Source organism: Clytia hemisphaerica, unplaced genomic scaffold (genome assembly GCF_902728285.1).
Source record: "Clytia hemisphaerica strain Z4C2 unplaced genomic scaffold, Clytia hemisphaerica genome assembly, whole genome shotgun sequence".
NCBI classification, from domain to species: domain Eukaryota; kingdom Metazoa; phylum Cnidaria; class Hydrozoa; order Leptothecata; family Clytiidae; genus Clytia; species Clytia hemisphaerica.
Genome location: NW_027103851.1, coordinates 2,367,919 through 2,384,031, shown reverse-complemented (window position 1 = coordinate 2,384,031; position 16,113 = coordinate 2,367,919). Strand labels below are relative to the sequence as shown.

General features: G+C 34.5%; 1 protein-coding gene across 2 annotated transcripts in view; it reads left to right on the top strand.

Moving 5' to 3' along the window:
• The window catches only part of LOC136807769 (E3 ubiquitin-protein ligase LRSAM1-like), a 36,970-nt gene extending 21,211 nt beyond the window's left edge, over positions 1 to 15,759 (top strand). Inside the window, exons 11-27 of one of the 2 annotated variants that reach the window (XM_067064391.1) lie at positions 210 to 257; positions 553 to 596; positions 1,137 to 1,289; positions 2,321 to 2,411; positions 2,516 to 2,567; positions 2,897 to 2,941; positions 5,968 to 6,038; positions 6,179 to 6,278; positions 6,735 to 6,822; positions 7,000 to 7,074; positions 7,531 to 7,611; positions 11,143 to 11,238; positions 12,363 to 12,461; positions 12,898 to 13,029; positions 13,945 to 14,046; positions 14,644 to 14,772; positions 15,086 to 15,759. In XM_067064391.1, the coding sequence (XP_066920492.1) occupies positions 210 to 257; positions 553 to 596; positions 1,137 to 1,289; positions 2,321 to 2,411; positions 2,516 to 2,567; positions 2,897 to 2,941; positions 5,968 to 6,038; positions 6,179 to 6,278; positions 6,735 to 6,822; positions 7,000 to 7,074; positions 7,531 to 7,611; positions 11,143 to 11,238; positions 12,363 to 12,461; positions 12,898 to 13,029; positions 13,945 to 14,046; positions 14,644 to 14,772; positions 15,086 to 15,211 (1,532 nt within the window). In that variant the 3' untranslated portion in view covers positions 15,212 to 15,759. The remainder of the gene's footprint in view (positions 1 to 209; positions 258 to 552; positions 597 to 1,136; positions 1,290 to 2,320; positions 2,412 to 2,515; positions 2,568 to 2,896; positions 2,942 to 5,967; positions 6,039 to 6,178; positions 6,279 to 6,734; positions 6,823 to 6,999; positions 7,075 to 7,530; positions 7,612 to 11,142; positions 11,239 to 12,362; positions 12,462 to 12,897; positions 13,030 to 13,944; positions 14,047 to 14,643; positions 14,773 to 15,085) is intronic. The other variant, XM_067064392.1, reaches the window with a different exon arrangement.
• Positions 15,760 to 16,113: the final 354 nt, after the last annotated feature.

The following is a 16,113-nucleotide window of genomic DNA, read 5'->3' as shown; positions in this document are numbered from 1 at the left end:
AAGTAGTAAATCTTCGTTTTTATCTTTTGAAAAAGACTTTTACCAATTTCAAGCTAAATTTCAATGCTTGATTTTCTTTTCTTTTCTTTTTTTAAGCACTAAAATGACTAACATATTGGTCAAATGGCACGGAAAGGAATAAAGAGACCTAAGAACCTAAGAGTGGTAACGATCTTCGTATGTTAATAAACTTTGTTGTTCTTTTTCAGTGAAAGGCGAAGAGTATTTCTCTCAAGATCTCCTTGATGCTCCCAAATGTAAGAATCGTTATATTTAAATGATTTCAATATCTATTACACTCTCTTAAAGTCTAAATCTTTGCCTACAATTTAGAATTTAAATATCATATCAATCGTACTTATTGGGCTATCCTGAACTTTGAGGATATTGATTTTCCAAGCCTTTCTTAATCACCTCCACTGCAGCTTGAAATATGATATTTTCAACAGTACAGGTAAAATATATTCCAGTAAAACCCATGATGCTTTTTCTAGATTTAAGTTTAACCCTACCCTTTAATACTAGAAATTTTGATTATAAATTCTCTTACAGCCCCAACACGATCCGTATGCACAACTCCTGATGATGATTTTGAAGTAAACTTTATATTTCTTTTCTATTCTTCTTTTCCATACATATATCAGTTGACGATGATATTGAAATTGATTCTCTATTATTAAATCTCTGATGTTTTTAATGTGACTGTCTCTATGAGACAATATGTTTTCATTGATTTTGATGAGGTTTTTATTAACATTTTGAGACTGATTCACAAAATAATAATAGGTAGTTCGTGAAGTGACTTATAACAATAGACCTTTATACTCGTCATCTTCTCTTTACAGATTTCATTCAGACTTTTCTGAAACTTGATAAACGTGACATTTGCATGACTTACTAAAGCCCTAAAAAACTAGAGTGGCGTTCATATTTTTTAGTTCATACTTATTATACCTCATCAGTATAAGTTTCTGAATTTTTTTTTGCTATAAGAAAAATATTCTTCTTTAAATGAAATCTTGGTTGATTGATATAGATCTCAGATAGCTCAGATTATTTAAGTTTTGCCTAAAGGTTTTTACCTTCGAAAAAAACTCTGTGATTAAGGTTATTCTCAATCTTTTTCATTCCATTAGGAAAGTATCAAGAAACGGGAAGAACTGAAATTAAAAGAACAAGAAAAGCGCTTACAGATTGAGCGTGAGATTTTGGAGGGTCAAGAAGATACAGCCAAACTGGTTGCTAATGCAGAACAACAAAGACATAAATTCCATGTGGATCTAGAAAAGGTTTGGGGTGTAACGGGAGGTTATGTATTGAGCCACTACTTCTATCTATATTCTTAGATCGCAATAGTGAATAAAAGCAGCCAAGTGTACACACCTAGATAAGGCTCAATTGGATAAAAAAGACGTTTTGTGAATGTTCTAACATATAGGATACTATAATCGGATTAACTTTCGCGAGATTAAATTTCGCGATTTCGCGAGTTTTTGCCATTTCCGTGAAATTAAAACTCGTGAAAACGCGTGAGATTCCCGACTCGCGAAACTAAACCCACCGCAAAATTTAAGAAAATCACATTTTCGGCAGAGAAACCAGTCCAAAGTTTCCATTTGTTGCAAAAAATGGCTATTTTTCAGCTGTTTTCAGACTTATTCGCGAAATTGAATCCAGGCGAAATTTTTCAAAACTCTGACTGGCGAAATTAAATCCAGGAAATTTCTCGATTTTTCTCGCTCGCAAAATCTAATCTCGTGAACTTAAACTAATCCGATTAAAGTATCTAGAAAGCACTCTTAAATTATACGAGTGTATATATTATAAGATACCGTATTACTTCAAATAAACGCCCCCTTCTTTTAAACGCCCCCTCGAATAAACGCCCCTCCTAAAAGGAAAATTATTCAATAAATGCCCCCCTCAAATAAACGCCCCCTTCGAATAAACGCCCCCTCTAGGGGAGGGGCGTTTATTAGAAACTTATGACTTTAATACTTCAGTACCAGTATTGATTGGGTTTGAAAAAGAAGATTTTTAGTCATTTCTTGTAACCAGAGCAGTTTTCGATGCAATTTTAGCCGTTGAGCCAAAGAAATTTTGCACTAAAACCCTGACAAAGAACTAATCCAAAGGGTATATTTGCTCTAAATATTCGACTTTAGACTAAATTAATTTAATAAACGCCCCCTTCTTTTAAACGCCCCCGTCGAATAAACGCCCCTCCAAAAATCGAAAAATTTTAATAAGCGCCCCGGGCGTTTATTCGAAGTAATACGGTATGAGAAATCACTCTCTTACTAATTTTGTCATTATATAGAGCAACCTCCAAGCACAGACGGAGCTAGCTGAACAATTTAATCACGAAAACCAACAACGAAATAAACTCCTGGAGGAACTTTATTTAGGAGGTATGGTATCTCAACTATTCGTTTTTGTTTTTGCATTGAATAGGTTGTCTTTATAATAAGATATAAAATATCCCTTTCACAATTGTTTTTGTCTCTATTTCTAGAGGAAAGTCATTTCAATGAAACTGTCAACCTACTTGTTAGCATGGCCGAAAGGTAATGTACATTTTAAAACGATATCGTTAAAATCCTTGTTTGAAAAATGATCTCACTTGTCCAGTTGTTTATTTGAAATTACGCGAAATTCAACCAGCGGTAGAACACTTAGCGACAATTTTCCCTTATCACTGACATAGTTTTGATCGTAACAAAACACGTCATATTAGAGGGAATCTTGCAGCCTAACAACGAGACGATTGAAAAACATACACTGCTCGGCAACCTGTAACTAAAACTACACTGACTATGATTAGTAAGGTTTGGTGAGATGGTTCGCCTTGACCTCGTTTCTGGAAGGTCTAAATCTTTTCCCATTCCTTTTCAAGGCGGAAACATACAGATCAGATACTGGAAGAGCTGGAACAAGAACAGTAAGATTTTCTCTTCGCTTCTTTTTGTCAATCACTGGTTAACTAGAATCGTTTGCGGTTTGCGTTTCATTCCAGTGGTATGCATAGTAAAATAGTTTAAAGGTTTTAATTTTACATCAGGGTTTCCGTCTCATATCAGACACATGTCTCTATCAGGGCAATATCTGTCTATTGTTTATATGCTGATACTAGTCATAGCTTTCACTAAATGCCCCCACATAAAGATCATGTCATGCACTTATAAAGCTTTAATGCTTTAAAGGGGATCTAACGTCAGAAAATTCATGTACCTCATTTTTTTACATAGGAAAGCTCTGATAGAAACAAAAATATTGAAAAAAGAACGAACTTAAAATCTTTTAAATTCATTAAGTTATTGATACTTGAATTTTCCCTTTCTTTGAGAAAAAGAGGATTTTGTGACGTCATGGTTGCACTTTAGTTTCATAAATCAGTCGTTGAACAGGCACATTTTTAAAAACAGCGCCTTGTAATGGCTTCAAAAAAAGGTTTTGTTGGATAAAAAAGATATCTTTGTAATCGCACTTTAAAGAACAAACTTTTTGATAGGTATTCCAAAGTATCCCATCCATCCTGCCGAATTTTAGATGCAATGAATAAAGCCTTATAGAAATTTCTACGATTGAAGCCTTAAAAATAGAGGGATAATCCTGTTAATCAACACAGATGTGTGCTAGCTTCTAAAACAAAACGCCAACGATGACGTCACACGTACAAATCTTTAAAGGGATATTATAACACATTGACTGAAGATCTTTTGATGTAACATAGCTCTTTCGAAAGCTCTCGTTATAAATTTTTTAAAACTTTCCAAAAAAGTGTGATGAAGGATTTGACGTTAGATCCCCTTTAAAGATTAAACATTAAAAAATAATCAGGAATAATTGATTGATTTATTGATTGATTGGTTGATTGATTGATTGATTGATTGATTGATTGATTGATTGATTGATTGATTGATTGATTGATTGATTGATTGATTGATTGATTGATTGATTGATTGATTGATTGATTGATTGATTGATTAATTGAGGCGTTTGCTTGAAAAAAGAATTATATTCCATTATAAAAAAATACATACTTGAAGAATTCATGCAGCTTGATAACTTAGTAAAATTTAAGGAAAAGCTGGAAAAGCCTCTCAAAAATATATTTAAAAAGTTATGGTATCATTATCTTACTGATTTTCACATCTCCTGTTCGTTTGTTTTTTCTCCTAGTTTCTTTCTTATAACGATATATGTCATGATTATTATTCACTAAATAGACCTTTTCTAATAATGTCGCAGACATCTTAGATTGTAGGCAAAATATATGGACATACGCAGTGAATAAATCCACAAGGTAACCAATCAGAAATAGCTTGTTTTTTTTCATTGGCTGCTATATTTCAACATTTCTCTATTGCTACTTTGCCTAATAAACAATAGTCAAGAGGATACTGCGTATAAAATTTATCAAAAAGTTCTGCGCCATCTTAAGTTGGGTGAAATAGAAACTCACTTATCCTAGTTAAGGCCCGGGCTCCACTAGCGTACGCTGTGATTGCACTTCTCAAGCAAAATCTTCTATGTTGTTGGTCAAAAGAAAAGTAAAGGAATGCCATTGTGGTTCATTCAGACGTACAGTCGAGAAAAGTTAAAATGCACCTAAATTTCTTTTCAAGTGCATAGTCCTTTTTCATGATGCAATCTTTTCTCCAAGCCGATTGCAGCGCAGAGCAGACAATGAAGAGACGTGCCTTCAGGAAGCTAGACTTTTTGAGTTTATAGCTAGCGATATACTTTCCCTTTATGGTGTTTCTGTATGACTGTCTGTGTACCTAGTCTAACCACCGTTAAATGCCTTCGGGAAGGTCTCTCCTAACTTAGAAAGCCAGAATTTGGAGCTATTTCACCAAACCACTGGAGCGTAAGTTATTTAGGCTATCACAACTGCATGAAAAAGTTTAACGTGCGCATGTAAAGGTTAACGAGTAAACAAACTTTTTTCAGGTTTTTGAAAAAGATTTACCACACTGAAAAGACCTAAAAACACTCTAAGTGAGGTAAATTATTTTGAAGACCAAAAGAAAAAGTCAACCACGTTTGGATTCAACTTTACATATGCGTACATTCATCTTTTTTGTACTTTGCGGGTTGTTTTACTAAGTTAAGAAGGACTTTCTCGAGTTACGACCATATGATGGTATTTAAAGCTCAAGAAGCCCTATAAACAATAAAGGTAGTTATCAATAAAATGACAGACAAAGTTAAATTAGAGCTTGAACAAAAATATCAAATGTACATTTGAAAACTTAAGCAAATTTCTTTAAAGATTCTGGAAAAAGAATTGAAATCATTGCTGCAGTGAACTTCTGACTAAATTACAGTAGTTAGTATTCAGTTTCAAAGACAAGAAACAAAATTTGACATACAAAACACTTTTTCTAGTCAATGAATCAGCTCATCATCATCATAACCAGTCTGCCATTTTGTTTGTTTTGATTTGCACAAGTAATATTGTAAATCGTGTTATATCATACACTGTTTTGATTTGCATTTATAACACTCGCTTCAGCTTTTCAAAGCTAAATCAAAACTAAAATTGTAATATGTAATAATGATAATACCATATAACGTAATATGAAAATATGTATACTACCGTCCCGGAAAAAAAACCGAACATTTACGGAAGAGACTAACTACGGATATGCTTACGCGACAACAACAACAACAACAACAAAACAAGTCGCAAAATTTTGAGATTCCAGTCCAATATCTATGCGTGAAACTATGAGTGCCTCCTCGTCGCTACGCTCCTGCGGGGGCAATAAGTAAAAATATGTTTTTCTTTTCCGCTTTCTGACCAATCTTGCTCCACATCCGTGTCAATCCAATGTGAAAAAGCTTATAAAATAAAAATTGATGAGTAAGAATAACGAGATCACTATTATTTAAGAACAAAACATTTAAGAGGTTTTCGTTCAGTAGTTTTGACTCCAACGCTATTGCTTCTCATTTCAGAGAACGTATAGATGCTTTGGTGAGGATCACGAGCGAAGAAACAGAAAGATTACGTAAACAAGAAATGATCGGTATGTTTGTTTAGGGTTCTGATCGGGCTGTGATCGCGGCTTTTTTAAATAATGCATAGGTGGGCTGGATTATCTTCATGTAACTTTTATAGCACTCAATAGATATTTCATAATCATGAATTTTATTTGATACCTTGCAGAGGCAATGGCTTATGTTTTGAAAGAAATGGAACTCAACAAAGCGAAATGGGAAGAATATGAAAATCGAAAGAAAGAAACAATGGTCAAATCAATCTGCAGGTATTTGTAAAACAATACTAGGGATTCGATTTGGTGATCTATTGATACGAGTAATTTTCACAACACAAAATATCTAGTAAATAAACTCATTTTGGTAAAAATTTTCCCACGTAAGCATATAATTTTCGAAATGAGGCACATTTACACTTCCTGGCCAAACAGGATGTATTTTCCTTTTATTTGGTGAAAGTTTAAAACGAAATCAAAAAGTTTGTTGATTCAAATCCCCTTCGTCTTGTCTTGAAATTCAAAAAGCACAGTATTATAAGTCGAGTTGCACTGTACCAACAGTTTCATAACCGTATTTGACCGTATGGACGTCCAAGCCTGTGAACCTAGTGATGATTATAAGCTTGAGGAAGCAAGCTAAAGCTGGAATGTTTTTTATTTAGACGTATTTTGATAGATTATCTTGAAATAATTGTATGCTAAAGGTTTTTCTATATTACTTCACAGGGACGTTCAAGATCAAGAAGATCTTGAAAAAGTGTTGAAAGAAAAAGATGAAGATCAATCACGTCTCCTGCAAACTGTCATTACGGAGGTAATGAAAAGTTTCACATTATGGAGCTAATTTAATGAATCTTTAGTTTGATGATACTTAAAAAGTCTTATTTAAAATATGGTTTTCTGCTATTTGGATCCGACCTTGCTTAGTTTATTGTAAAACAGATATCTGTGGACACCACTTAGTTTTGTTTTCCTGCTTTGACTTTCTTAGGAAGAGAAACAACGTGCAGCCTTCGAGATGCTTCAATTTCAAAAGGATTCAAGGCTGAATCGAATCAAGAAAGAGGTACAACTGCTAATTAACACAAATCATATAAGGAAACCATCTTCTTGCTCCAATGCAAACCCTTAAAAAAAAGTTATGTTTACGAAATTCATTTGAGAACTGCACTGTAATCGGAATAAATTTTGCGATTTCGCGAAATTAAATCTACCACAAAATTTTTAAAATCGCATTTTTGGCTGAGAAACCAGTCCGAAATCTCCAGCTGTTTTCAGGCTTGTTTGAGAAATTAAATAAATTCAATCCGATTAATTTTAGTGGTCTAGTAATGAAATCTAGTTTATTCAATAATTGAATTGGAACGGTTTTGGCACTTTTTATACGACAAACTTGCGAGCCACAGTGCTGTGAGCTGTTTGCATAGTACTGGTTTAACCCAAGGTAAACCTAGGGTTTTATTTTTTTGGCACCTCTTGTTATCTGTTATCTCAGAATTCTTTACTTCTTTAAATATTTCAGGTGAAGATAATCGAGACAGAGTTAGCGAGATTATCATTGTTGGAACGACAGAAACGTGAAGAAAAACACGACGATGAAGTTGTAAGCTACTAATTTTTTTCTTTTTTCATTGCACATGTTTTATAATAAACAGTAGATTTTTAGTATTTTAAGATAAAATTGTTGAGGTATTTAGACCATATTCAGACGTTACGGTTTCGCATCGCTCCGGTATGGTTTTTGTTAGGGAAGTGTTCATACGTATAGGTTTCGGAACCTTTTGGAGCGAGAAACAGAGCAGTTCCAGCCCAATGAAAAAAGTGTAGCGTAACTGTTTCCGTCAGTAGGGTAGGGCGTCAACAGTCATTTTTGGGGCAAAGTCAGAAAATTCAAGATGTAGTGTTTTTTTATGAAAATTTAACCTATTGTGAGGCATTCTGCGCAATTTTTAAGGTCAGAAGTTTAAATTTGGCCGAACCCCCCTGGGGGTACTGTTTCGCACTACAGGCAAAAATTGCAAAAAATGGCATTTTCTGGCCTTTTCAGGCCTGTAAATATGTCAAAACTATTGCAAATGTTATTTTTTTCACTTGCTGTACTAAATTTTACGAAGAAACAACAAAATAATCATATTGGATTGAAAATAGTGCCCATTAGAGCCCTAAACGAGCCGTTTTAAGCCAATTTTGGGTAGCAAAATGCTTTTTAAGGCCAATTTTGCAAGCTCATAAACTTTAAACTGATTGATTCACATGTCTGAAATTTTCAGAGATGGAAGTCTTCAATAAAGTCTTTAAGCAAAATGAATTTCAAGTTTTTCACTTTTTTCAAAAAATCATAATGGCGTCTTCAAAAATCGCTTTTTAGCAAAAAAAAATCTCAAAAAATGGCATTTTTTAAGGCAAGCTTCTACAAACTGAGTTTAAATGCTGACTGAAATTTTTTTTGCAGTGATAGTATACTGGAGATACTCCAGGGAAATCAAAATCATTTGCGTCTGGGATGCGTCTATGTCCGCCATTATGGAAATAAAATTCCTGCTAAGAGCCATTTTTCAGGCCAAAAACCCAAATTTGGACTGAAAAAATCTCTAAAATGTCAATAGACATGGGTCCAAATTTTCTTGCAGTGATAGTATTCTGGAAATACTACAGGAAAATCAAAGTCATCTGGCCTTGGGATTTGGGTATATCCACCATTTTGGAATTGAAATTCCTGCTAAAACGCAATATTTCAATCAAAAATCCAATTTTTGACTCAAAAAATCTTAAAAATGGCAATAGACATGAAGCTAAAATCTTTTTGCAGTGATACTCTTTTGGAAATACTCCAGGGAAATCAAAATCGTTTGGGTTTAGGATTTGGGTATATCCACCATTATGGAATTGAAATCTGTGTTAAAACTGGCTAAAATACAACGTTTCAAGCAAAAACCCTGTTTTTGAATAAAAATTGCTCTAAAATGACAATAGACATGGACCCAAATTTTTTTGAAGTGATAGTATTCTGTGAATAGTCTGAGATTTGTTTACATCCACCCTTATGGAAATGAAATCTCTGTTAAAATGCTACATATTTCCATCCGATACATCATAATTGACTAAATATTTTGTATATTATATTAAACAAAGAATGTGAATTTACAATCCTTTAATTTAAAAATACTAGTTGAAATAAATTATTAAAAAAATCCCATTTCACTCAACAATTCTTTATAGCCCACTTACATTTCCATTTTCAAGACTTGTTCCGTCAAAAAAAGATTGAATTTTAGCTTGAAATATTATATACATTTTAAAACTGGCTTCAGTTTAAAACTTGCGGTCCCAGAAGCATCTTATACCTGAATAGTTTTTACCCCTAGAGTATTCACAGAACACTATCGATGCAAAAAGATTTTAGGTTCATGTCTATTGCCATATTAGAGCAGTCTTTAAGTCAATATGGGATTTTTGCTTGAAATGTTGCAATTTAGCCAGTTTTAGCACAGATTTCAATTCCATAATGGTGGATATACCCAAATCCTAAACCCAAATGATTTTGATTTTCCTGGAGTACTTCCAGAAGAGTATCACTGCAAAAAGATTTTAGCTTCATGTCTATTGCCATTTTTAAGATTTTTCGAGTCAAAATTTGGATTTTTGATTGAAATATTGCGCTTTAGTAGGAATTTCAATTTCAAAATGGTGGATATACCCAAATCCCAAGCCCAGATGACTTTGATTTTCCTGCAGTATTTCCAGAATACTATCACTGCAAGAAAATTTTAGACCCATGTCTATTGACATTTTGGAGATTTTTCAGTCCAAATTTGGGTTTTTGCCTGAAAAATGGCTCTTAGCAGGGATTTTATTTCCATAATGGCGGACATAGACGCATCCCAGACGCAAATGATTTTGATTTCCCTGGAGTATCTTCAGTATACTATCACTGCAAAAAAAATTTCAGTCAGCATTTAAACTCAGTTTGTAGAAGCTTGCCTTAAAAAATGCCATTTTTTGAGAAATATGATTTTTTTTTGCTAAAAAGCGATTTTTGAAGACGCCATTATGATTTTTTGAAAAAAGTGAAAAACTTGAAATTCATTTTGCTTAAAGACTTTATTGAAGACTTCCATCTCTGAAAATTTTAGATATGTGAATCAATCTGTTTAAAATTTATGAGCTTGCAAAATTGGCCTTAAAAAGCATTTTGCTACCCAAAATTGGCTTAAAACGGCTCGTTTAGGGCTCCAATGGGCACAATTTTCAATCCAATATGATTATTTTGTTGTTTCTTCGTAAAATTTAGTACAGCAAGTGAAAAAAATAACTTTTGCAATAGATTTGACATATTTACAGGCCTGAAAAGGCCAGAAAATGCCATTTTTTCCAATTTTTGCCTGTAGTGCGAATCAGTACCCCCAGGGGGGTTCGGCCAATTTTGAACTTCTGACCTTAAAAATTGCGCAGAATGCCTCACAATAGGTTAAATTTTCATAAAAAAACACTACATCTTGAATTTTCTGACTTTGACATTTGACGCCCCACCCTACCGTCAGTTTTTCTTTGAAGCGTCCTCTTTTTTGATCCTTTTGATGAAGTTCTAAATTTTTATTGTCTGCACAGTGGACCGGGACTGTTTTATTTGGAACCGTAATGTCTGAACATATTCTTAGGCTCTGCACCTTATTTTTACTATAACTTTTTATCTGCTTAAAGCTCAGTAACCTAGGTTCAGCTTTGTTCTTAAGTTATTCTTTTAAAATTCTTCTAGTAAAATAGAAGTATTTTGGACTATTCAAGAAAAAGTCCTTCCCTATTCTATGGTTTATATACTACGGTATCCAGGGAGAATCCACATTGTCAAAACACAAGGAGGTTTATCAGATTTTAAGATTAAATATCCAGGGAGACTTTTGTCGAGAAAGAAATAAGGTCTTCTAGATTTTCATAAAAATGACCTCTAACTAGTCATTTATCAAAATCTAAAAGAGCATACACGATGTTGCTACTCCTCTTCCATTCGGGTGTCACTGAGGATTTGAAAAGATGTTTGATACCGCATTGCTTGATGTTTGATGCTGAAGATTCAAATATGGCTGGAGAAATATAAGATAAGAAATGATAAACTGAGCAAATTTTTCCATTTCAGAACACGCTTGCAGAGATGAGATTGCAGACTGCCATCTTGTTATCACAGTTGATAGATGAACAAGAGAAACGAGAACAAAGATTGAAATCCACTATCGTAAGTACAGTTAACATTCTCTAATTCGACGGGGAATCTTATTTGTTCGTATAACAAAAAGATTCGAATTATTAGTAGAGGGAGGACCCGTGACCTATCTTTAATGCGACGCAGCCAAACCTGCTCCGTTTCGACGAATGAAGTATTTAAAGAGTTTTTCGCAAGGGAGGTTTTTTGCTAAGGCCTATGAAAAATTTTTAGGACTCGAAAACTGATGTCACAAGCAAAACCCCTTGACCCCTAAAATTTGACGAAATTTCAAAGTCAATAAAACCCGAAACCACTTATACCAAAGCTCAAATCATATAAAAAAAACTATATAGAGGACTTTTAAGTGGATATTAACGAGAAAATTAACGTCAAAATTACGAAGAGTTGACTGTACAACCTATTGTTCTAATTTTCTCAACTTTGATTGGTCTATTTCAAAGATTATAGGCACAATACCCATGGTAGTGTTTTAAAAGCCAGTGATTTATGAGGCTATTTGCTCATGTTGCAAAACCAATGCAGAATATTTATTTTCTCAATTCTTTTAATTCTTTCAAATCGCGTTAAAAGGTTTCAAAATAATAATCTGCGCTTCATAAATGTAGAAAAGTTTTCTATCGTTAAAATGAAAAGTCAACTGACGAAACGCGCGCTGTTTTGTTCCAATGATTCACCTTTTCGACGTAGACTTCGCTAAATAGAGTCAATGTACCTTCAATCCTTTTTTACGATTCTGATTGTCGTAAACCCAAGGTCAAAAAGTGATAAGCAAGTAAGTGTGTTACCGCAGTCAGAGGTGACCTGGAGGCTCCTCTTTCGATCGATAGCTACCTGAAGGTAGAGGAGGGCGCCACTCTTTCTCCCTGGGTTGCCCCACTTATCCTTGATCCTTCTCTTAATTGCTGAGAATCAAGCAGAGAGGCATCAATTATCATTTTGTACTAAGTAAGAAGTTTTTGGTATGACCCGGCCGAAGGTTACACCCACGACCTTGTGCATCGTAGCGGATGCTCTAGCATTGCATTACGGTCGCTTATTTATACTTAAGAGTGATCAATTCAGGTTCACTGCAAAAATCTCAATGTTTAACTTTTTCACATCTCAAATCTCCAATTTCTTCTTCATTGCCATAGCACAAAATGGAAGAGGAGAGAGATGACCAAACTAAAGATTTCTGGTTGATTCAATTCCAACGTCTCGTGGATAACAAACCACAACTCTTGATCGATGACGTAAGTATGACGTAATCTCGGATACAGCCGCCTATCCATTCGTGGTATTCATTACGTAATGTTTTATACGGAAGCACCCGAAAAAGACCAGGTTTTTGACACTAATTTTGAACTGAAACAATAAAATTAGTGGTAAACAACCGGGCTATTTTGGGTGCTTCCGTACATAACATTATACGTCATGAATATCATGAATAACTCGAACCTTGTCTCTTCGTTTCCGACTCTGTATAATTCTAACATTCTATGACTTGAACGAGTACTGATCTAAATTGCTGTTTGACCTATAGGGACACTCATTTAGTACCTTAGTACCAGAAGAAAACAACTATTTTGGAACATGATTGGGTCTAAAATTGGTAAAAAGGTACACAATAAGACATATTTCTGTGAACCCCTGGTAAAGTGTAAATGAAATTTATACTTTTCTATTTAGGAAAACAAACTGGATATGTATGTTGTGGAAATACTCTTACATGCCAGTGCACGTGAATATCTTCCACATTTTGCAAGACATCACGTGACTGAAATGGAAATGAACCAAATGACACGTGACCGATTGAAAGAGGTTCCTTTTTTTGTTGTTCTCTGTATTATTAGCTCTAAACTATCACACATTCCCACTGCTCGGCTTATTACTCTTTGAAACCTCTTATCTCATGAATTTAAATTTGATTGACCTATTAATCCCAACGGGGTACGGGCTTATCGCCCGTAAACACACCGCCTTTATATTAGTAGGGGCTGAAGGTTGTAAAAGTTAAAAGAAACTAATTTCAGGCATAATGGCGTAAATTTTAATTCTGGTCCCTGAAAGGCTATATTCCTGAAGAATACTTCCAATGAGGGTCACAAAGTTCTTGAAATTTCTAGCTTCAATTTTAGCTTCTACTTCTTTCACTAAAGATTTTTGTGCCAAAATTTGGGGCGATATATACCGTCGGTTACCCGACAAACTTAAAACACCGCCCTCCAGCAGACCTTTATTGCTTAATTTGATCATGAAATTACATTCGTACTATTAGCCTGTGCCACTTGTCATTTTTATATTTTTGCGTTAAACTTTCGCACAGGCTAGTGTTTTTCAGCTTCGTAAAATTTTGGATCTTGATCATTAATAATCCGTTTGACATGCCAATAACAAGTCCTATATAACACCCCTTTCTCACAGCCCCCGGGAAACTTTTTCCCACAGCGGAGATAAGATTTTCTATCGAAATCCCGATGGGAACAAAGATTCTATTGTTCTAAAGTCGCAGATTCAAGTGGGGATGGTTTTGGAGTGCAATTTTTTACATCGAATTTTGAAGAGGGGGTGGTATCAAAGTCTATTTCCAAGTGGGGCTGAAATTGTAGGGTAATCTTCCCACCGGGGACAAAATTTTGGCCAAATTTCCCAGTGGGGCTGGGGTCCCAGCGGGTTTGTGACAGAGAGGTGTTTTATAATAATCTCATGTCATCCCTTTGTTCTTATCTTTCTTAGATCGGTGTACATAATGAAGAAATGATAAGCAACATTTTATCAAACATTGATTCCACAAAGAGCATCAAAACGAAATTTGTCGAAAAAGAAACAGAAATATTTGTAAGTTTCATTTTCTCCGGGTGCTCTCTACAATGAAATTCAATAAGTTGATAGTTGTTGAAAGGATTTCTAAACCATTAAGTACCATTAACTACGCACTTACTTCTACATAACTGAATCCTAACTTAAAACATATGCTACATTTGGACAGGGGTGTAGTTAAGAAAGTCATGTGAAAATGTTCCAGTCCGACTTTACCTTTAACCCCCCCCCTCCATTGAATTATTATAGTTCCCGATAATTTACAGAAAGGTTAGTGGTAAAGTGTGTAAAGTGTGAGAGTGGCCTCAATTATCACTATAAATCTTTCCTTGAGACCCGTGCACGTACACTTATCGATGTCCTTGGTCCCCTAGCCTTCTGCTCAGTAACTTGGTAACATTTCTTAGGCAAACATTCTTTCCACATTTGAAATCGAATGGGGAATCTTATTTGTTCGAGTTACAGAGAGATTCAAATTATAGAAAGTATTTAAAAAGGTTTCTCCTTGACGGGGACTTTGAACAAGTTTTATTTATAGAAAGATTGGAATAATAGAAGTTCGAATAAGCGAGAGTCTACTGTATATTAATCATATTGTTTATACTCCTTTATCAGTCACCACAGAAGGAGGTGGTAGAGGATCCATTAGCAAATGCAACTCCATCACACGTGCCAAAGATGATTGCACCACCAGCTCTCGATGTGTGTTCAGAATCCGAATGTGTCATTTGTCTAGAAGAACAGGTAACTCATAATTTCACGACGAAAATATAAGTATTTTAAATAAAAAAATCTATTCGTTTGATACTTAAATATACAATTAATTTTAAATTTTTTTCTAATCCCACGCCACGTTAATTCAGTTAGAATCTTCAATCTGTTTCGTTCGATTTTGGTCCTATTGAATTTGAAAGCTTTTAATTTATTCCCCAATAAGTCTTTAGGCCCAAAATTCGGTTTTGACTTATTAGGAAGGGTCGGCCATTATCAGACTCGGCGTACGAGGACCAGGTATTATTTATATATTTGTATAATTTCTACATTTCTACCTTTTCAGCCATCAGTTGTATTTTTGACTTGTGGTCACGTGTGTTGTTGCGCAACATGTTGCCAACCATTGGATATATGTCCGTTATGCCGGCAGCCGATCACACAGAAATGTCGCTTGTACCGAAGTATGTAAAATGAAAAAAAGATGTAACCTCCTAGCTACGCTACAGATGTACAATACCCAAAAAGCGCACTGCATTGTGGGTAGTAAAATGAAATTATAGCTTCCACTGTCAAATTACCGTGATAAGATGACATGGAGAGATCTTGGAATTTTGTCTATTACATGATACTAACACTAACATTGCGTTTATCAAACCAAGGTGTGATCAAATGTATTATACTTATTTGATGTATCATGTCTAAGCGTACGCAACAAGCATGTTAGACGTTATAATTTCATAATATCTACCCAATGAACAATCGGAGCAATCAGAAAATGTAATATGTAATCCCTGGTCTAACTAGTATATTGGTATAAGTAATAAGTAACGGTAAATAATTATTTGGAAGTAAGATGGATCATGATTTTACATGATGTTGGCATCACTAAATGGAGAAAAATGAAAAAGTTGATCGAATTTTCAGTCATGAAATAATTTTTGGCCTTCATTCAAAATGTTTATATAGTAATTGATAATGAAATGACTTATTTATTTTAAATGATACTCTTGGAATTATAAGTTCAGTTAATTTTTCAGCGTTCTTTCTAATTAGTGGGCATTGTCACGGAAATGAACAATGATGGAAAAAGGGGTAGTAGCAAATCATAAGAATTTTCAACCTTTCGAAAGTATTTTGAGAGTGTTAGGCTTACGTCATATCTTACTTCATTTCGAGCGTAAAATTCCTTCTCTTCGAGATATGTGCACTGCTCGTGTTTTGAATATTGAAATCCTCCGAATACACCGCATGCGACGGTGGTCCCTCATAACCTATAGAACTAGAGTAAGGCCTAAAAGCCTGTACTTCGTACCACGTTTATCGCTTTGTAGTACATAGCCTGGGAATCCATGCTATGATTTCTTCTTTGAT